Consider the following 23,325-nt stretch of genomic DNA (forward strand, 5'->3'; position numbering starts at 1 on the left):
GAAATGTGTACAGGAGAACCTTTTAGGTCAATATGTAGAGGGTCCAACAAGGGGTGGAGCATTGCTGGACCTAATTCTGGGGAATGAAGCCGGACAGGTGGCTGAGGTGGTGGTGGGGGAGCATTTTAGTGATAGCGACCACAACATGGTACACTTTAAGTTTGTTATGGACAAAGAAATAGACAGGTTGCAAAAAAATATTTTGGATTGGGGGGAGAGTAGATTTTAGTAAAATAAGGCAGGATCTGGCCAAGGTAGACTGGGAACAGCTACTTGTGGGGAAATATACAGAAGAGCAGTGGGGGGCGTTCAAAAAGGAAATGGGGAGGGTACAGGCTCAACATGTTCCCTCTAGGGTGATAGGAAGGAGTAACAAGCCCAGATAACCATGGATGACCAGAGATATTCAGGATACGATGAGAAGGAAGGCTTTTAGCAGGTACAAGGGAAGCAAATCAGCGGAGGTATTAGTGGAGTACAGAAAGTGCAGGGTGGAGCTTAAGAAAGCAATTAGGAGAGCAAAGAGGGGATATGAGAAAGCTCTGGTTGGTAAAAGTAGGGAAAATCACAAGATATTCTATAAGTATATCAATAGGAAGAGGATAACTAGGGAAAGAGTAGGGCCCATAAGGGACCAAGGGGGCAATCTATGGGTGGAGCCAGAGGACATCGTTAGAGTGTTGAATGAATACTTCACATCCACCTTCACCCAAGAGAATGAGGATGAAGCTATAGTGACAAGGTATTGGAGGCGTTGGCAGGCTTAAAAGTGGACAAATCTCCAGGTCCAGGTAATTTGTGTCCCAGACTGCTGAGGGAGACAAAGGAGGAGATTGCAGGGACTCTGACCCAAATCTTTAATTCCTCTCTGGCCATAGGGGAGGTGCTAGAGGACTGGAGAACAGCTAAAGTGGTTCCGCTATTTAAGAAGGGATGTAGAGATAAGCCAGGGAACTACAGGCCAGTGAGTCTCACGTCAGTGGTAGGGAAACTATTGGAGAAAATTCTGAAGGAGATAATCTATCTCCACTTGGAGAGACACGGTTTGATCAGGGATAGTCAGCATGGCTTTGTCAGAGGGAGATCATGCCTAACAAATTTGATTGAATTTTTTGAGGAGGTGACCAGGTGTGTAGATGAGGGTAGTGTAGTTGATGTAGTTTATATGGATTTCAGCAAAGCCTTTGACAAGGTCCCACATGAGAGACTTATAAAGAAGGCAAATGCACATGGGATACAGGATAATTTGATAAGGTGGATTCAAAATTGTCTTAGTTGTAGGAGATAGAGGGTGATGACAGAAGGATACTTTAGTGACTGGAAGCCAGTGTCCAGTGGCATACCACAGGGATCTGTGCTCGGTCCCCTATTATTTGTTATTTATATAAATGACATAGATGACTATGTGGGGGGTAGAATTAGTAAGTTTGCGGATGACACAAAAATTGTCTGGGTGGTTAACAGTGAGGTTGAGTGTCTTGGGCTACAGGAAGATATAGATGGGATGGTCAAATGGGCAGATAAGTGGCAGATGGAATTTAGCCCTGAAAAGTGTGAGGTGATACACTTTAGAAGGAGTAATTTGACAAGGAAGTATTCAATGAACGGCATGACACTAGGAAGTTCTGAGGAACAAAGGGACCTTGGCATGTGTGTCTATAGATCTCTGAAGGTGGAGGGGCACGTTAGTGGGGTGGTGAAAAAGGCATATGGGACACTTGCCTTTATCAATCGAGGCATAGATTACAAAAGTAGGGAGGTCATGTTGGAGTTGTATAGAATCTTGGTGAGGCCACAGCTGGAGTACAGTGTGCAGTTCTGGTCACCACATTATAGGAAGAATGTGATTGCACTGGATGGGGTGCAGAGGAGATTCACCAGGATGTTGCCTGGGATGAAACATTTAAGTTATGAAGAGAGGCTGGATAGACTTGGGTTGTTTTTGTTGGCGCAGAGAAGACTGAGGGGCGACCTGATCGAGGTGTACAAGATTATGAGGGGCATGGACAGGGTAACTGTAAGGCTAGGGCTGAATTTTATGTGCTCCCCCCGGGCATATATGTAAAACTGGCGGGGGGGTGGGGGTGGGGGGGGGGGTGTGGGGTGGCCCTCCTGACCTGACCCCCATAATATGCCAGGAGGGCAGACACCAAAATCATGAGCCTGCCCACCATATGTAAATAAATAGTTAAAGGTCAATTAGCCTTGTTAGCAAGCCTAGTGACCTGGATAATACGCTGCCATAATACAGCTCGCATGGGCAGGTGAGCAGGGGTGGGAAGGCCATTTTTTTTAAGGCCTAGATGAAAGGAAGGGGATCACTGCATTCAGGGGTTGCCCTGCATACATTGGGGTCACTGCCTCCCCCCTGCCCCCATCGCAAGATATCCATCCATCTTCCTCCCACACCCCTTCAAGACCCGGCCCTCCACCCCATGGGCTCTAGGGTCGATCCCCAGTCTAAAATCACAGGACTTTATTTTTAGGAGCAGCCATCGGTCTCCTTCGTCTGCCGTCTTGCAATCCATTCATGGTGTGGTTTCACCCCTTATTGGTTTTTTTGAAAAAAAAATTCAAGTAAAATTGGCCCTCATCAAGTTGACTTGCTGGTATCAGATACATAGGGAAGGGTTTTCAGACTCTGCCAAGGTTGAGAACAGAGTTAGACGGGGCCCCAAAGTACCAGTGCTGGACTGCGTGCTGGTTTCCCGACCCCTTTTTAGGCGTCAGCCGCTGTGGCTGAGGTGGGTTCAGGGCTGGCAGGGATGCCCTATCCCACGAGGCAGGCAGCCAATTGGGCTCACTAAGAATCCTGCTAAGGGCCCTAGAAGGAGGCCAACTGAGATTGTCCAGTTGGCTTTCAGTTTCCCGAAGAGACAGGGGTGTGCTTAACTGCCTAGAGGCAGGCACCCAGTGGCAGGTTGGCGGGTGCAGCGCTCCAGGCAGTCCATTAGGCCCTCTCTGCCTGCCTGGCAATGGGTCAACATAAGATCACACAAAATAGGAGCAGGATTAGACCGCACGGCCTTGTCAAGCCTGTCCCGCCATTCGATAAAATCATGGCTGATCTTCAGCTTCAACTCCACTTTCCTGCCCAAAAGGCCGTGGCCACCAATGAGAGGGTGCCTTCATGTTGAAGAAAGCTCTCAATTACTCACCCTCTACTGCAGCCCACTGGTCCTGTCAAGCTGGAAGGTTCATCCTGGGGAATGGGTTCAGGACCCGGAAACGGTGTCTACCCTTGGCTCCCACCCGCCACGTGTAAATCCAGCCCATAGTGTGGGTACTGTGAAGGCCAGATTCGATAGAGGTGGCAGGTCTTGCTTCCAAAAGGCTATTAGTGAATTATTTAATAGCTGGAGCAGCTTTCTAGGCTTAAATCTGGTTTTATAAATCAGCAGATATATTGAATTCAGTTTCACAACTTGACATGGCAGGGTTTGAAGTCAGAACCTCTGGACTGTTGGTTCAGTGCCACTTACTTACCTCATCCATGTCAGATTGGCAACCAACAAAGGATTCTGATTTGTATGCTGTACGAGTTGCTGTTACACGGCTGTCTTAGGGCCATGATAGAGTGAAGATATCTCGCTGCATCACCTGCTTCTTCCTTCACCATGAGGCAGCCTCTTTGTAAGGCTATGTTGTGCAGCGTTGGAGCACACGACAATGATCCCCAATACCTTAGCATTGGTTTAACTTTTATCCAGGAGACAGCGTCACCAACATCTCCCTCATGTTACCTCCATCTAGAGGAATGAAACATGAACCCCCAATTTTCTGACTCTGAATTTGCCACCATACCAAGCATTACTAAGAATTTTGTGCTCCAGTTTTCTCTATGTTAGTCAAAGTAACAGAAGATTTACAGAAGTGTGAACCAATTTATGTGGTTACTAATTGTTACGTTTTACTTTGGGGTCGCTTTGCTCATGAACCATTTGCACGCTTATCTGTTGGCAGGTGAGTCAATTACAATATACTGCAGACGCAGAGACCAATATGAAATGAAGCATGTACTATTTATTTACACAGACAACAGAGCACTAACATGATGTGTGCTTCTCCAACCAGACCCTACTCTAGACTAACATTAACACGATAGCCCACGCTACACAGCTATTGGGTCTTACAGTTACGTGGTCAATCTGCTCACATTCTCTTAAAGGAGTATTACACCCCAGATTACCACACTAATTTTAAGTGACCGTTCTTTGATAGTTTGTGGAAATAGCAGAAGCAACATGCAACACGTTCAAACAGAATCTGGGCGTCGTCACTGGGCTGAAACATACTGGAGTAAAAAGTATCCAATTAAAGAGGAAGATAACATTTTGATTCAAAGTACTAACTTCATACTGGGGGAAGATTTATCAAACCGTTCTTTTGTTTTTGTTTTACCTGCCACAAGTTATATATCCCAATGCATCAGGAGCCTCTCCACAGAATGCAACTGAGGCTGAGTTTTCAGAACATGAGTGAGTTACTTGATTGTTACAACAACTTTCTCAGCTTTGATCTGGTGTTACAGGCTTGGCATATTTGGAGTCACAACCTCTGGATTACCAGTCCAGCAGTCTATCTCTGGCAGGTGATCTGGAGCTATCAGCTGCATCTGTAAAGTCATAGGGTCACAGAATAGCTTAAATTCCCCAAGATTTCACTTCATAACCACCTTAGAAATCCAAACATTAAAAAGAAACATTTTTTGGTTGGTTGTGTTCTGTACATTCCTGTCACTTTTAGTAGAGTTAGGATACACTAAGGAATTCTCAGTATCAGCTGTGCATTCTGGCAGGTCACTGATGGATTTGCACATCAGGACACTTTAATCCATTATCTCAATAGTGTTATCAGCATTCACAGTTCATTTATTTCCATTTTCTGCCCCTGGACTCCTTAAAATTTCTGTCTCCTGCTGGCATGTAACTTTACAGACGGCAAGTACCTGTTGTCCGTAACACTGTCCGACATAGCCCCTGCCTCATCTCAGTTGTTGCTGAACCCTCATTCATGCCTTTGTGACCACTAGATTTGACTATTGCAATGCACTCATGGCTGGTCTCCCACGTTCTACCCTCCGCAAATTTAAGGTAATTGAAAATCCTGCTGCCCGTGTCCTGACTTGCACCAAGTCCTGTTCACCAATCACCCTCGCGCTTGCTGACCAAATTTGGCTTCCGATTAAGTAATGCCTCAATTTTAAAATCCTCATCCCTGATTTCAAATCTGTCTAAGGTTCCTCCCTATCTCTATAATTTCCTCCAGACTTACGACCTTCCGAAATATCTGCGGCCTCCAGAGCATCCCCGATTTTAATTAGTCTACCATGGGTGATAACATCTGCAGCTGCCAAAGCCTTAAGCTCTGGAATTCCCACCCTAAACCTCTCCACATCTCCACCTCCCTTTCCTCCTTTAAGGCAAGATTTCTTTAACCAAGCTATTGACCATTGGACGCAATAACTCCTCACGTGGCTTGGGATGTGCAATGTTTTATAATGCTTCTTTGAAGCACCTTATTAAGTCAAAGGTGTTATATAAATACAAGTTGTAGTTGTGGAATATTCAACCATGGAGATCACCATTGCTCACGTTTTTCCAATCCTCCCATAGATGAAAACATTGCAGCAGGAGGCAATAGATCGCAATCAAAAGTGAGAACTCAGCCTGATGTTTATCCTGCCCCTAGCCCAGGGACATTGACTGGGAGTGCACTTGTAGTCCAGCAACAAAGCAGGAATTGAACCTGGGATTTATGATTAACACGGCTTAGTACGATAGAAGACTATCTATGGAGATGCCATTTACTATTTCAACAATCTATTTCCAAAAGCGCCAATTGGATGTTTTTTTGGGCTAATCATAATTCTTTGTGTAGCTGTTCCACTCTGCGATGGCGACACTTTTTTTCTTCTGGCTCTCTCTCTTGATTCTTTCACCTACATCTTCTCCTGAGAGTGATGGCGATGGTTGTGGAGATTGGGGGCGAAACGTGATCTGGTGCAAGGTCAATAGATGCACCCGGTTTCTTATTCAAGTCCTCGTGCTTCATATGTGCACCAAGAGAGTAAATGCTATCCAGTTATTCTAAAATGAGGAGCATTGAAGCATCCTTTTTGAGTCAACTCCGCTGCAGCCATCTCATAGTGACCAGGAGCAGGGGCCCTGTTAATTTTACCTCATCCCTAGAAGCACTCCAATTAGAGTTTCCCCTAACATTCTGCCTGAGATGGCCTGTGACTCAGGACCACCCAGTGAAACGACTAAATAAATGGTGTAAAATTTATTTTTTGAATGGCGATGACAATAACAAATGGTAATCAAAATCGTTCACAGCTATCCTGCATTTGTTTAGCATGGAAAATAAATCACACGCACAAAAAAAAACCCAACAAGAGCTACTTACTTGAATATGTTGCAGCCAGTGCATCCACACTGTTTCTTGTCCTGTGTCATAATTTTGGATGTAATTTCCACAAGTTTGTGGTTATTACACCCTCCAGGTGAATGATTGCGTGGAAAAGGAACAGAGGTTCCTACCTTTAAGCTCCTCTGCTCAGCTCAGCTATTACATATATATCTTGGCATGCTTACTATCATAAAGGAACTTCACAACTTCCCCATTTTGATCATTTCAACATTTCATTGTTTCCTCTTTTTTTGAAAATATAATGTATCATTGACTTTGCTACCTTATATGGATTCAGTTCATAATAACAGCCATTGAAAATAACAGGCCAGGGAATTCCTGCCCAAAGCCAACGGGCGTTTGGCTCATGCGTCAAAGTTTTCCATCCTGCCCACAATGATCCTCACCGTGGGCTGGTCTAAGTAAGTGGAGAAAGCTTTATGCTCATTAAGATAAGAGATATTTACATTGTTAAGTAGAACCATTTTGCCAACACTGAGTCCTTGCATGTTAACTAAATCATCTTCTTCACCCTGCAATAATGCATCTTTCTGACAACCTCGGAAGAGCACCCAGGAGTCTCATGTATTCTTGTCACTGCGGTAGCACATAGGCCAACCTCAAAAATAGGACATATACACAACGAGTAGTTAGGAAATGACATGCACTGCACAAGAGTGTGGCGGAGGCAGGGTGAATTGAGGCTTTCAAAAGGGAATTGGACCATTATCTGAAAACGAAACATTTGCAGGGCTACAAGCAAAGGGCAAGGGGAGTGGAACTGGATGAACTGCTCCTTCAAAGGGCCAGCACAAACAAGACAGGCCGGATGGCTTCTTTCTGTGCTGTAACCGTTCTATCATTCTATATATCAAGCAACATCACCAAGAAGAAACAGAGCGGCTGCAAACACTAGACCTCTCAGCCTCCCTTTCATCCGTTAAGATGCCCCTTAAAACCTGCCATTTTGTCCGAGCTTTCGGTCACCTGACCTAATATCTTTTTATGTAGCTCAACGTCAAATTTTGTCTGATAATGGATCTGTGGAATGTCATGGGATTTTACCGCATTAAAAACATCAAATAAATGCAAGTTGTTGCTGTAGTGTAGCATGAACCAGCCAAAATGATCCTTTTGACCTTCATGGTGACCCATGGAAGTGAAGCCAACTCTTCTGAAGCTCTTGGTTAAGTTTTTCCAGTTTACTGGGTTGGTATTTGCGAGAGAATGCAATCCTTTCATATCCTGGATTTTGCCTTTGCAAGTTTGCACCAATGTTCTTCAATCATGGTTTCACTTGAAATAGTACATCAGCTTCATCCTTTCCACCCTCCTTAGTAGCATTTACATCTCTATAAGGTTCCCGTTTATTTACCTCCTTACAGAGCTGAAGAGATTGATGAGATTTTTAAATGTGGTGTCAGAGGGAGAGAGGCTGAGATATTGCTGTAAGGAATTCCTAATTTTGGGACTAGTGGAGCCAATTGGTTTCCCACCAAGAGTAGAATGAAGACTATGCATTGAAAGCTGGAGTCAGAGGAGCTGAGTATTTGGGCTGGTGTATAGGGCTGTACGAGATTAGAGGTGGAAGGATTTATAGATAAGGACAAAGTATTATATGTAACACTTTTTAAAAATTCATTCACGGGATGTGGGCATTGCTAGCTAGGCCATCATTTTAATTGCCCATCCCTGTTTGCCTTTGAGAAGGTGGTGGTGAGCTGGCTTCTTGAACTGCTGCAGTCTCTGTGGTGTAGGTACACCCACAGTGCTGTTAGGGAAGGAGTTCCAGGATTTTGACCCAACGACAGTGAAGGAACGGCAATATATTTCCAAGTCAGAATGGTGTGTAGCTTGGAGGGAAACTTTCAGGTGGTGGTGTTCCCATATATCTGCTGCCCTTGTCCTTCTTGGTGGTAGAAGTCACGGGTTTGGAAGGTGCTGTCAAAGGAGCCTTGGTTAGTTGCTGCAGTGCACCTTGTAGGTGGTACACACTGTTGCCACTGCGCATCAGTCTTGAAGGGAGTGAATGTTGAATGTGGTGGATGTGGTGCCAATCAAGTGTGCTGCTTTGTCCTGGATGGTGTCAAACTTCTTGAGTATTGTTGGAGCTGCAATCATCCAGGCAAGCCTAGAGTATCCTATCACATTCCTTACTTGTGCCTTATAAATGGTGGTCAGGCTTTGGGGATTCAGGAGGTGAGTTACTTGCAGTAGAATTCCCAGCCTCTGACCTGCTCTTGTAGCCACAGTACTTATATGGCTGGTCCAATTCATTTTCCAGCCAATGGTAGCCCCTAGGGTGTTGATAGTGGGGGATTCAGTGTTGGTAATGCCATTGAACATCAAGGGGTGATGGTTGGATTCTCTCTTGTTGAAGATGGTCATAGCCTGGCACTTGTGTGGCATGAATGTTACTTGCCACTTATTAGCCTAAGCCTGAATATTGTCCAGATCTTGCTGCACATGGACACAGACTGCTTGTTGGGGAGACAGTGAGCCAATGTAGGTCAATGAGGTTGATGTGATGGGTAAGAGGGGATGAGTGTGAGACAAAACACATGTGTCAGAGTTTTTGGACAAGTTGGAGTTTAAGAAGGGTGGAGGTTGGGAGTTCAGGGAAGACGTTATTTCTCTAACTCTAAGAGATTAACCATGTAGCCCTTCTTTAGACTGGGCTTGGATTTGCTTGTGCCTTGATGACCAGAACTGAATACAATTCTTAATGTGTGGGCTGACTGCAGCACCCAACAGCTTCAGTTTTTTGGACTTCAACTATACTCTACTTATTTGGCAATGCAACTCAACGCTCTGTTTGCTTTCATAATTGCTGCCCCATGATGACTTGACATTGCAAGTATTGAGTCATTGTCACTTCCACTTCACATTGGCATTACTTTCGGCCTATTTAATGTTGTTCATTAAGTAACCCTATGTCTTATTTTCTTTTCTTTTAACACATAGCACCTTATGCTTTTCGTTTTGAACCTCTATCATAGAACTAGTTTCCATTTTTACCAAGGTGGTAATTTTCACAAACTGATGCTTGCTGGTATTATCTTTTATATCTGATTTAACGCAGTGATAGTGTCATGTAACTTGATGGAGGGTATCCTCAATGTGAAGACAGGACTTTGCCTCCACAAGGACTGTGTTGTGCTCATTCCTACCAATAATGTCATGAACAGTGCATCTGTGAAAGTACATTAGATAGGACAAATCCAAGTAGATTTTCCCCTTGTGTTGTTCTGTAACCACAAGCCCAGTCTGGATGTTATGTCTGTCAGGACAAGACAAGCTCAATCAGTAGTAGTGCTACTGAGCTGGTCTTGGTGATGGACATTGAAGCCCCCTACCCAGTGGACTCTTCTGTGGTATTCCATTTTGAATGGGGTGTGTGGGAAAATTCTAACTTTTATTTAATTCAACAAACAGATTCTGAAGTTTTCAAATTCCACTTCCGCACAAATCTTTGTACCAATTTATATAATTATATAAAAATGGCATGATTGAATTATTATTAATAGTTTATTAAAGTCAATTCCCGTTGCAGCCTAAGTTGAAGCAAACTTTACAATCAGTTTTATGCAAAATACCACGCAAAAAAAATTAGGAGTAAGCCAAAAAAGTTCAGACGAAAATTCACTGGCAGCAATACAGCTAACAGCACCACCACAGGCCTGTTTGTAAATTTGGTGGCTAGGAAGCTTCTAGAAACAATAATCCGGGACAAAATTAATGCTCACTTGGACAAATGTTGGTTAATTAAGGAAAACCAGCATGGATTTGTTAAAGGAAAATTGTGTTCAGCTAACATGCTGTAATTTTTTGAAGAGCTAACCGAGAGTGTTGAAGAGGCTGTTGATGTTGGTGTGTTTGGACTGCCAAAAGGCCTATGAATCAGTGTCACACAACAGACTTGTGAGCAAAGTTATAGCTCATGGAATAAAAGGGACAGTAGCAACATGGATACGAAATTGGCCGAGTGACAGAAAAAAGAGAGTAGTGGTTAATGGATGTTTTTCGGACTGGAGGAGTTTGTAGTAGAGTTCCCAGGGGTCGGTGTTGGGATCCTCACTCTTCCTGATATATATTAATGACCCAGACCTTGGTGTGCAGGGCAAAATTTCAAAATTTACGAATGATACAAAACTTGGAAGCATTGTGAACTGTGAGGAGGATTTTGTGGAACTTCGAAAGGACATGGACAAGTTAATGGAATGAGCAGGCAAGTGACAGACGAAATTCAATGCAAAGAATTGTGAAATGATTCATTTTGCTAGGAAGAATATGGAAAGACAATATAAATAAAGGGTACAACTCTCAAGGGTGTTATAGGGGTGTGAGAGTTCCTTGCGGAGTCTCACTTAGGCTCGGAGTTGTGCTCTGGATGTAACAGGAATGAGTGACTCAATACCAAATAATGTGCGAAAACAACAGTATTTATTTCACAATTATTAAATAATTATTAGCTATAAATAGGAAAGAAAGATAAGTTTATTAAAAAGAAAAAACACTCTGTATATATTATATATAAATATATAAAAAGAAAGACAAATTTATTGTAGCACAAATGGTAACCTCAAATTAGTCTGTTCAGGACAGTTCCCCAAAATGGTGGAGTTCCCCTTGGTAAATGTATCACCAAGTCTCCAAATAACCTTGCATGGGGGTGGACACTCGAGTCATTCTGTCGACATTCCTTCCTCTGTAGTCTTCCATGGTTGGTTATTCCACTCTGGCTGCAGCCCTGAATGCTGGGTATCTTTAAGTCCAATTTCTGACTCCATTCCAGCCTTCCTTGGCCCCCATCCAGACTTTCTCAAAACAATAGTCTAACAACCATGAGCATGAGTCCTCATCAAATTCTTCTCACAGGCATTGAGGGGCTTGCTGACTTCACAGGATTCAGCAGTACTCGGGCAGTTTACACATCTTTTTGATGGTGTTTCCCGCCCATCATCAACCCGGTTACATTGTCATTCAGTCAAACCCTATCTGCTGATTCCGCACCATAGTTGGCCCCCACCATGTGCAAGGTGATCCATTGGTGCGGTTTGTATTCCAGGGGTCATCGATTGCAATAAGAATCGATTCCCGTTAAACAATAGAAAACAACTTTTATTTTAGTGAGTCTAGCACAAAAACGAAAAACAGTAGTTTAGTCAAGACAACAGCTGTGAACATGGCCTGCCTTGAGCAAGCAGGAAAACTAAGCCTTGAGAAAAAAAAAACAAGTCCACAGTTGATAATATCACTACTCACTACTATTGATTAATTATTTGACTTAATCGAAGCACAATCACACTTCAGGTGCGGGAAGAGGGTGGGCCCGGAGAGAAGGGAATGTTTTGGCCCGCGGGCCCCCTGAAGGCTGATGGCTGCCTCGGGGAGCTGCAGTTAATTTAAAGATGAAATGAGCTCAATAAACTGCTGCAAACTGTGACAATGCTGTAAACGCAAGCACCCGGCAGCGGGCTACGTAGCAGATATCATTCCTCCCAACGTCTCCTTTTATTTTACTGAACCCCGGGCATTTCATCCTGCCCTGGATGGAGCTTGTAGCGAAAAGGCGAAGGCCTTCCTGGCTGTTAGGCCCGTCAGCCGGCCAACCGTAAAAGTGGACGGGCCGTGTAAAATCGCTGGCAGTGGCCTCCCTCGTGGGCCTAATTGCCCGCTGAATGGTCAGCAGGCGCGCCTCTGAGTCCCGGAATGTTGCGCGCGATGACGTCGGGACGCGCGCCCGACTCATTTCGTGCAATTTTAACGTGTGCTCGGGCCGGGCCGCGTGCCCGACCTTGGAACACAAGATTCAGGCCCGCGAGTTTAGCAATGAAAACTCCTTAAGTTTCCAAAGGGTGATTAATTGCTGCGCCTGACCCGAAATGGCCAAAGTGACTGCTAACTCTTGGAAACCAATGCCGTTAAAAACTCCACTAATTAAGGCACGCTGTCGATCATGTGGCTGTGAGTTTGAAAGGGAGTGGATAGTGGTAGCAGAGGGATACTCACTGGGGTGTGGCTGAGTGGGTGTAAGGGACTCAGCCTCAGCCACACTGAACTGACTAATCATCAAACTTTTACCCGGCAAGAACATCTATTGTTGAATTTTGACTAAATTCTGATTAAAGACTTTTAGAGGGATTATGCAGATGAGTGGTGTCTAAAACCAGTACAAAGTTATGGGGAAGAGGCTTTGGGATGGAATTAAATGGAGAGCTCCTTCTGTAGGCAAACTTGGATTTGACAAACCTAATATGGTCGCCAGCCTAAACTGTTAATTGGATTTCACCAGTTTTTAACGTATGCAATGCCACTAACTAGTAGGCATATATAGAGAAATAACTGCAATCACTGGGTAATTCCCTGGGCAGAGAGATAACCTTCATCAAGCCTTCAACGCTCCCAACATTCTCTGCATCTTGTTAAGCAAAGCGAAGGCTCTTTGTGCCCTCTAGTCACACGAGCTGTCCTTGTGGATTGTTATTTTGAATAAGTCCTGCAGAAACGAGAGAGTTCCTAGAAAACACAAGGGCCTGGATTTTCATCACCGAGGCAGATAGTGAGAGTCGTCCGTGAAGGTGCGGACTGGAGACAGGTCAGCCGGCCAGGGAAAGAGGTTGAGGGCAGCCAGAGGGGCTGACCCGTGCCAAGGCGGGCTGTTTAAAAGGCTTGCCTCAGTGCTGTGGAGCTTCGTCCCAGTTAAAATAAAAACACAAAGGCCCTCCGGCTCACACCCTTTCCTCACCCTCACACACCCTGCGTGCTCCATCCATGCCACCTCATGCCTCCCACCCACCTCCTTGGACTCCTCATGCCCCTAATGCCACCGTATGCCCCGCCAGCCACCCCTATTGTCCCTCATGCCCCCAGTGCCAAGCCCAGCCCCTTCACCCACCCCCTATCGCCCTTCACTCCCCTATGCTAAGCTATGGCACTTCCATTCCCATTGACCCACTATATACTGTATAGAACCAACGAACCCTGTAGTGACAGTAGGACGCGTTAAAAAAAAGCTTTAAAAAAGTAATTCATTCATTACTTTCCGCCATGTTAAAAGGGCAAAATCCCTTTCAATTACTTAACCTTGTGTAAATAAATATTGAGAAATTGATAGCGGAGATAGAGAGCAAAATGTTCAGTCAAGCAATGTGTTCCCTGGGGCACAGCTGTTTCAACAAGAGTAATGGATGTCTGGGCTCTCAGCCAAGCATACATAATGAGAATTGTATTCAAAACTGTACTTTAAACTTATTACATCTCTAAGGGCAGAATTTTGACCTTGACGGGTGGGCTCAGTGGGGGTGGGCGGTGGCATTCAGGAAGCCGACCACCGCCTGCGATCGAGGCTGGAAGGTAATTACACGCTGGTGGGCCAATTAAGGCCCGCCCAGCGTGAAAGCCAGCTAGGGAACCTCTGAGGAGGGACAGGTGGGGGCGGGAGCCTGTTGTCCGCCAGTTCCGATGGTGATCTGGCGTCTGATTCAACATCCTCTTCCTCCACTGGGTCCCCCCTTGCCAGTGCCGGATTGTGGAGAGTGCAGCAGGCAACCACTATCAGTGACACACGATCTGGGGGGCATTGGAGTGCGCCCCTGAATGGTCCAGGCATCGGAAGCGCATCTTGAGAAGACCGATGGTTCTCTCTGCCACAGCCCTTGTGGAGGCGTGGCTCCTGTTGTATTGCTGCTCAGCCTCTGTTCTTGGGTGGGGGAGAGATGTCATGAGCCACCTTTTGAGGGGACAGCCCTTGTGACCCAGCAGCCATCCACCCAGTCGGGCTGGAGCACTGAAGAGCCTCGGCACCTGGGAGTGTCTCAGGATGTAAGCATCGTGGGAGCTGCCTGGGCACCTCGCACAGACTTGCAGAATCTGCATCCTGTGATCACACACTATCTGCACGTTCATGGAGTGGAAGCCCTTCCTGTTGATGAAGGCACCGGGCTCACCTGCTGGCGCCTTGATGGCTGCATGTGTACATTTGATGGCACCCTGGACGTGGCGGAACCCAGCAATCGCTGCAAAGACTCTGGCTCGCTCAACCTGGCTGGCCTCGTCCATACAGAAATGAATGAAAGTCAATGCACGCCTGAACAGAGCTTCTGTCACCAGTTTGACACAATGAGGACAGCTGATTGGGAGACTCCCCCCATTGAGCCTTGGAAAGAGCCGGAGGCATAGAAGTTGAGGGCCACTGTGACCTTCAGAGCTGCTGGCATGGGGTGTCCACCCACAGTCAGAGCTGATCTCAGGGCCGATCCTCTGACAGATGGAGTTAATGGTCTCTCTGGAGAGGCAGAGCCTCCTTCGGCATTGCACCTCAGACATATTGAGGTAGCTGCATTACTGCCTGCAAACCCTGGCAGCAGGATAGTGCCATCTTCGGCGACCCCTTCTGCCTTGGACTTCCTGCTTGCCCTGCGCCCCTTGTGCCTGTGCCTCTCCTCCCACAGGCCCCTCTCCTGGAAGCTGCATAGGGACACCTGGCCTCCTCTCCCTATTACCCCTCTGTTCCTCCTCAGAGGAGGTGCCCCCAGTGGAGACCACAATCCCCATTCCCAGGGTTATGGAAGGCTGTCTGATACCTGGAAAAGCCCACACAGTCTGAATCCTCCAGGGGCCTGGAAGACACCAATGAGTCCTGAAATGAAGCCTAGAAATGCTCAGAATGAAGCTCTGAACCGAGGTGAAGCTGTCCAGTTCAAATAAGCAACCAGCAGCACACGATCTCCAAAACTCCTCACTACTCACATTGACAATGCCGCTGACCCATCTTATTCAGCACGTGGATGAGCTTTTTCAAATTGTAGCTGCCCGCCTGCCTGTTTTGCCCGTGCGATGTGTGAGTAATCGCACGGGCAATGTTAAATCGCTGACAATTGGGGCGTCAAGGGCCTTAACTGGCCTCTTAATTAATGGCGGGGGCGGCTCTGTCTCCCACGTGCGCCTGCTGACCGAAATATCGCGCGAGTGCGCGTTGATGTCGGGACGCTCGCCCAACGTCAACGCGCGTCATTTCACGCTCGAGCAGATTGGGCACGCGCCCGCCCGCCGAGGTCAAAATCCCGCCCTAAGCTTTTTCAGTTCTGGCGAAGAGATCTGAAACGCTAACTTGATTTCTCTTTCCAGAGGTGCTGCCCGACCCGCTATTTCTGGTTTTATTTCTTTTGGGGAAAAAAAACTCTCCTATTGGTCTCCGTTCCCATAGCCTTAGAAATTTCTTCTTTTCAAGGGTATATCTAACTCTGCTTTGATGGCTACTGTTGGATCGTTTCCAGTGTCTGGTTCCTCTCTCACGGTCGATTCCACTGCTCACACTAAAATGAGAAGAAAGTAAAAGAAACAGAGACCTCTTTAATATTTTCTTTGGCATGGCAGTTAAACAGTTAGTGCAATATATTTTTATAATAAAACGTAGCATGAGCATCACAGAAGGAAGTCATGTGGCTCATCATGTGAGTGCTGACTCTTTGAAAGAACTGTCCAATTAGTCCCATTTACCATGCTCTTATGTATTTTTTTCCCTCAAATATTTATCCGGTTCTCTTTTGAAAGGTATTATTGAGCCCGCCCTCACCACCCTTTCAGGCAGCTCACCTCCACCTTCTCAAGGGCAATTAGGAGTGGGCAAGAAATGCTGGCCCAGCCAGCGACGCCCTCATCCCGTGAATGAATAATAAATAAGCAGAGCATTCCGGGTCACAACAATATGCAACCCTGTTTTTTATTTTGCCAGTATAATGGGTTTAGGTGCTTGTAAAGATTTCTTGTCCAACAATTCGTTGGTGGCATTTTGCATAATTGCAGAGCAGATAGGAGGAGACTGACAAATAGGCAAGTGGGTCACCTTATTTATATTCATTCACGGGATGAGGGCGTCGCTGGCTGGGCCAGCATTTCTTGCCCACCCCTAATTGCCCTTGAGAAGGTGGAGGTGAGCTGCCTTCTTGAACTGCCACAGTCTCTGGTTCATTTACACCTTTTTGGAAAGGGGGTTCCAGGGGTTTGACCCTGTAACACCGAAGGAACGGTGATATCGCTCCATGTCGGGTGGCGTGTGACTTGGAGGGGAACTTGCAGGTGGTGGCGTTACAGTCTGCACGTAACGTCTTCGAGGCCCTGAGGGAAAAGGAGAGGGTGGATCCTGTGGGATGGTTCCCCGAGCAGACTGTCAAAGTCATTTGGCAGAATGCCTCATCGCCAGAACTTTCCAACAAGCACCAAGACGTAGCTTGGCTGGTGGTGAGAAAGGCCCCCTCCCCGTCAGATCCTTCCTACATGCCAGGAGTCTCAACCACCTCAGCACGTTGCCCTCGAGGTGGCTGTGGTGGGGAAGAGACCGTTGTTCACCTCCTGGTGGATTGTGCCTTTGCAAAGAAGGTCTGGAGAGAGATGCAGTGGTTGCTGTCGAGGTTCATCCCGAGCAGTTCCGTGACACAGCACTCTGTGCTCTACGGGCTGTTCCCAGGGACACACACCGAGACAAACATCAACTGCAGCTGGAGGATCATCAACTCGGTGAAAGACGCTCTTTGGTCTGCCCGAAACTTGTTGGTCTTCCAGCGGAAAGAGTTGTCCCCGGCCGAGTGTTGCAGACTGGCACATTCCAAAGCCCAGGACTACGTGCTGAGGGACGCACTAAAGCTTGGGGCAACTGCCGCAAAGGCGCAATGGGGAAGGGTCACTGTCTAAGACCTTCCTGCCACAGTGCACCGAGGGACTGGGAACTGTTTAGAGCCCCTCGGGCTGTACAGCTCAAAATGAATGTCTGTAAAGAATTGTAATATTCATTGTTTGTACTGATGCACCTTGTGATACATGTTGTGAAAGTTGAACCTGATTGCACCTTGGTGATGGTGATTTTGAAATGGTTTGGAATGTGGTTGAAAGTATTTTATGAATAAAGTATATTTTTGCAAAAAAAAACTTGCAGGTGGTGGCGTTACCATGCGTCTGCTGCCCTTGCCCTTCCAGGCGGTGGGGGTCATGGGTTTGGAAGGTGCTGTTGAAGCAGTCTTGGCAAGTTGCTGCAGTGCATCTTGCAGCCAGTTTCTTAAGGTGAAAATCTCTAAACCCTTCAACCCCAATTAAACGGCAAAAAGCACCCAGAAATTGTGAAAAATAAACTAGATGAGGGTAAGTAATGCCAGAGCACCACCTCATGGTGAGGTGCTTGTAACTGCAGATTGGCTTCTCTGTTACAAATAGGTCTTCATTGTGCTTCTTGCCCAATGCCAATGGGATAAAATACTTGAATGGTCACAACACAGAAGGCCATTCAGCCCATTATAAGCCTGTGCTGACCCTCTGCCTTTTCCCTGTAGCACCACACCTTTTTTCCTCTTCAGGCATCCTCTGGTCAGCAATCCTCCTGTCAGTGGAAACAGTTTCTCCTTATTTATTCTACCGAAACACTTCATCCTTTTGAACGCCGCTATTACAGTGGGGTACGATAGAAAACCTGAATGGTGTCCCAAACTGTATATCCCCCTTCGTCCACTGCACTCCTCAGGACTGACTGGCTGCTTCTTCGCCGCCTGTGGCGGGTAAATGGAGGTGGGGGAAGGGCAGAGCTCAGGTCCCTGGTTGACTCCCTCCCGTTGTCTGTGTGATACTGTCACCCCAGGTATTAGCCATGGGCTTACTTGGTAGCACTCTCGTTTCTGAGTCACAATGTTGTGAACTCAAGCCTCGACCCCAGTGCATTACTGAGGGGGGTGCTGTGTTTTAAATGAGGCATTTAATATAGTCCTCAGCCTGCCTCTGAGGTAGATGTAAAAGATTCCCATGTCACGATTTTTGAAGAAAAGTAGGGGAGTTCTCCCTGGTGTCCTAGCCAATATCTGTCCTTCCATCAACATCGCTAAACCACTCGGTTCTCTGATCATTATCAAGTATATTGCTGTTTCTGGGAGCTTGCTGTGCACAAATTTCCGATGTTACAACAGTGACTACATTTTGAAAGTGCTTAATTGCCTGTAAAGCACTTTGGGATGTCCTGAGGATGTAAAAGGTGCAAATGCAATTCTACCTCTCTTTCTGAATTGAGATTCTGAGGTTTCTGCCCTCCATACATATTTATGCATACTAACTCTCTCTTTCCTGATCCTATGACACCACAGAGCTGCAATGACAGATTATAAATGAAAAGAATTTTTAAGTTTTTACTCAATATCCTTAGCAATTCACGTACATATTCTATGCATGCCTTTATTCCCTTTCTAAACCCCTCTCTTTCTTCCTTTAAGACGCTCTGTAAAACCTACCTCTGAATAAGTTTTTGGTTATCTGTCCTCATCTCCATGTGTGACTTGTGGCCTAATGTTGTTTGATATTTTCTGCTGTGAAGCACCTTGGGATATTTTGTTATGCAAATTATAAAATGCATATTATCGTTATTGTTGTGTTATGTTTTTTTTCTGTTCCAAAAAGGTATAATTTGGCACGTATCTACAATGGCCTCATTGCACTAGAACACGGGAGGCTGACTATGGCCATCAACATTGAATCTAATCGTGGATCAGAGATTTATACGATGATAGGTGGAGGCCATTCAGCCCATCGTGCCAGTGCGAGCCCTTTGAAAGAGCTATCAAGTTAATTCCAATCCTCTGCAACTTTCACCATATTACTGTAAATTTTTTGCTTCAAGAATGTATCCAGTTCTTATTTGGAAGTTGATAGTGAATCAGATTTCACCACCCTTTCAGGCTAGAGATCGCAACAATTCACTCTGCAAACAAAAGAAATCTCTTCTGTCAATCATCTTAAATCAATGTCCTCTGATTACTAAACCTTGTACCACTGGAAATAGTTTCTCCTTATTTTACTCTATCAAAACAATTTATGATTTCGATCGCCTCTATCAAACCTTCTCTGTTCTGGATTAACTCATTTTCTGAGACATTACATAGAAACGTTACAACAGATTTCTATTTTCTTACGGAATAATGGGAGTACTACACTTAAAAAAACATTTAATGTATCTGTTTTTGTAAATCTTAGGGTCAACAAAGCAAAATGTATTATGTACATGAGCTTTAGGATAAATACAAGATACAAGAACTCATCGCATTACACTGGTGCGTTTCATCTTAGTAGGTCAACCCTCAAGTGTAGGTATCTTTTTTATTCTTTGGCGGGATGTGAACATTACTGGCAAGGCCAGCATTTGTTGCTCATCCCTGATTGCCCATGAGGGTTCAATTCTAAATGCATGTTATTTTGCACTTAAGAAATGGCTCTTTTATATTCTTGAACTAAAATGATGATTTAAGAAAAGTTACAAGCGAGAAGTTAATTTTCACTGCTGCTGGCCAGTTGCATTCAGGTCACAATACAGGGAGAGACAGAAGTGAGAGTATAAAGGGGAACCAATGCCAACGTCCACTGATTTCACCAAGTGCAAGTCTTGGCCTAGAAATTCAAACCCACGCAATTTGAACCTTGTTGGTTGTGTCTCAGCGGTTCTAGGACAGGCTGCCTGCTAGATCACACTTAGATCTGGTTTTCCGGAATGCAGCCATGCTTTAACATTGCGTGCACCTACAAAAGAATGGCATGCCGCCGGGAAGAAAAAGTATGGAATTAGCATTTGCTCTTAAGAAAATAAAATGTAGCAACGAAGTATATTAACTAGAAATGTTGGTGAAGCCGAAAATAAAAACAAGAGGAAGTAAAGAATAATGGCAAGAGAGACAGGATAAGAAAAAGTTATGTATTTTCTAAAAATAGTTTTACAAATATGTTTATTTTTGCACTACTGTATTATTATTACAGCAATAAAGATACCCCCAACTTTGGAATGTCTCCTATACTGAAATGTTAGACTTTGTTTCACTGGCATTGAAAAATTGAAGAGAGGGTAGACAGCTCTTCCATAATTCTTAGGGGCTTGTCACTTGTTGTAAAGTAGGATTGTGAGCAAGCTGATCACTTGCCAAGATGTTGTGCGTGACCAGGTGGGACACAGGGAGAGGAAATGTGGAAGAAATAGCAAATGACTTTCAACAAAGCCAGCGTCGGCAAGTGTAAAATAACATCCTCAAAAATGTGGGTTCACTCTCTCACTTCTGTCCTAGTGTAAGTGAACTTCAATAGGTTGAATACGCAAGTTTTCGCAAAATACTCATGTTTGTTCTTCCCCGCCAATGAAACCAACACAAATTGTTTAAAGAAACATCAGCTGTTTAAGAGTGTGGCCCATTGAAACTGGGTCTCATTGCTGATCTGAACAGTCTTTGAAGGCTGGCTGGAGAAAGGGCATCAGCCATGCCAAGGCAACACATGGGTCCAATCAATCTGATGTAGTCATAAGAACCAGCTTCACGCTTACTGCTGCTCTGTTGGTGTTGTTTATGTACGTCTCCGCCCACTTAGGAAATGTCGAGAACTTGAAGATGAGCTGGCCCCACGTGTTGATGGCGATGTTAACTAGGATGATTCCCAGGATATTCATCAACAATCCCGCCTTCAACTGGTGAGACAAAACCAGCTTTAGTTTCCCTTCGGAGGGAGAGGGTTTGCACTATCTGCAAAGTGGACAGGGCTCATGTCGAAAATGCAGGTGGCATTGTTAATGACTTCCCCCGAGCCTGAATATATTCCCCAGTGAGGAGCTTTGCCTGTTGAATATGTGGATTTGTAAAATAACCCCCGGATTTTTTTAAAAATAAAACCTTTTTTTTAGCTTTTGGTGATTAATTCCTGTGTTGAAATTTTTATCTACCATGACGTTGATACCACATCGTCAAGAAGAGGCTCTGATCAGAAGTCGGGCACTCTCCCCATAATTGGGACATAAAACTCAGAGGCTGAGTCACCCAAGTGTAACTGATTGAACCTCCCCATCAGGTGACAGCACAAATTTCTACTGAAAACACATTCGGTGTCTTATCAGGATTTTCATTATGATTACCAGAACAAAAATCAAAATCAGTCCGAAACAATTTTAACCTATAGTTTTGTGACTCTATAACGTTACTTTGGAATATAATTATCAAAGCGCCGATTAGAATCCCTGAATCGCACAATTAAAGGAGAATCTTCCTTGGCACGTTAAAGGCAATGCTATTTTTTTTTCCATGGGAGAAGGGAGAGAATGGCTGGGTGTAATGTCCAAAATATTGCACTCCCTCAAAATAAAACTGCATCTGGTCAGAACAAACCGCTCGGCCCTGCTTATAATAGTGCGGTATCTGGAGTACTTTACACCCTTACCTATCTTATTAATGACAATAGATATTTTAAAACGTCAGTTTTCACGTACCATGTCCTTGACTTGTAAATGCCCTGTGCTGAAGGCAATGGCGTTCGGAGCTGTTGCAATTGGCAGCATGAAGGCAAATGAGCAGCTTACTGTCCCCGGGATCATCAGATACAAAGGGTGCTGCTTGCTCTGAACAGCCTACAGGAAAGGGTTACAGGTTACAAGTGTGTCGACTGCAAAACCTTTGATGGAAAATGGCAGAGGTGAAGTTGAGTGACGCCACGGCCTGGGTTTCTCAGTCGTTGGGCCTGGGAGTGGACGGGAAGTGGGCCGCCGGCTGTGACTAGCCCCCACACCGAGCACGATTTCACGCTGGCCAGCCAATTAATGGGCAGCCAGCGTGAAACGCGCGCTGAAATGCTCAGCGCTGTAACCTAGGGAAGCGGGTGATCGATTCGAGTGAGCTCCCTGACCCCTGGGGGAGCTGCAGACCCCCCCCCCCCCCAACCGACAGGATAAAGGACACGCCAACAATGCTGCAAAACGTGTCCATGCAGCACAACCAAGCACCTGAAAGCATAACCTGCTGAGTTTTTCCAGGTAATTCTGTTTCTGTTTTGGATTTCCAGCATCCGCAGTAGTTTTTTGTTTTTATATAGAATATTTTCTGCCCTTGATAAGATACAGTGAAGTGAGTGCGTTTGGACAATGTATAAGGGCCCCTACAGCAGCGCTGGGGGCCAGGAGTTTTGGTGTGTGCTCCTGTGTTTCGGGGTTGCCGTGAAGGAAGTGAGGAGCTTGTAAAATCTAAAGAGCCGACCACGAGGAGAGGTTGCTGTTTCCTCTTTGAATAGCGGTGTGAAATATTCCACGTTCACCTGATGGGGACAACGGGACCTCAATCCAACCCCTTTTAACTCAATTGATAAAAAGTGATAAAATTATCAAATGGGAACACTTAAATCATCAGTGCTCCCTGTAAAGAGCGGCATGGCATAACTTTCAAAGTACAACAAAACTAACTTAAAATGAAAACTTAACCAAATGATAATTTTGCTCCTCCTTATCCACAACACCACTGCTCATATCGGTTGCAGAAAAGCTCAAGTGGACACTGCGTTCTCCCTCTCCAGGGACAAGAGAGTGTGGATGAAGCCACAGAAGAGGAGTATAGGTAGCTGGAGAAAAAAAACCACCCCCCATCAACCATGTTGCACCAGAGCCTGTTAATCACCAGGCCCAGGAGCAGGACTATAAAGAGGTCCTCTGACCTACCCACCCGCCACTGGGGTCAGGTGGCCAAAGACCAGGAATTGTGGGATTGAACTGCAGCCAGAAATAGAGGAGCCGCTCCCTCAAATAACAGAAGAGGGACTGCAACACTCAGTAAAGGTCGAATGTCTCATTTGAAAGTTGGCACCTCTGACAATATATACTGCAATGAAGGAGTTAGTAAGCTCAGGTCTTGTATAAGAAATAGGACAGTGCTTTTTCATAGAGAACCAATTGGAATATTTTTGTTTGAATAAGGAAGACTGAAATATTTAAATTTTTTAGTGCATAGCTGTTACTTAGAGGATTATCTTGTCATATCTGCAGAAATCAGGCGATGTCTCTTTAACACCTCCCTACCGGGGAGTATCTTACTCACTCACTGTGCTTTAAACTGAGTGCCTAGTTTGCCACATCACTGCAATAAGGTTGTT

At 45.3% G+C, this 23,325-nt stretch overlaps 1 protein-coding gene across 1 annotated transcript in view; it reads right to left on the minus strand.

Annotated features, from left to right (window-relative positions):
- Positions 1-19,332: 19,332 nt before the first annotated feature.
- LOC144688434 (Na(+)/dicarboxylate cotransporter 3-like) overlaps positions 19,333-23,325 on the minus strand; it is a 64,689-nt gene continuing 60,696 nt past the window's right edge. The window contains exons 12-13 of the mRNA XM_078554958.1: positions 21,680-21,817; positions 19,333-20,887 (exon numbers count right to left, since the gene is read on the minus strand). Coding sequence (XP_078411084.1) covers positions 20,708-20,887; positions 21,680-21,817 — 318 coding nt within the window. The 3' untranslated portion in view covers positions 19,333-20,707. The remainder of the gene's footprint in view (positions 20,888-21,679; positions 21,818-23,325) is intronic.

The sequence above is a fragment of the Cetorhinus maximus genome, chromosome 13 (assembly GCF_964194155.1).
Source record: "Cetorhinus maximus chromosome 13, sCetMax3.hap1.1, whole genome shotgun sequence".
In the NCBI taxonomy this organism is placed as follows: Eukaryota; Metazoa; Chordata; class Chondrichthyes; order Lamniformes; family Cetorhinidae; genus Cetorhinus; species Cetorhinus maximus.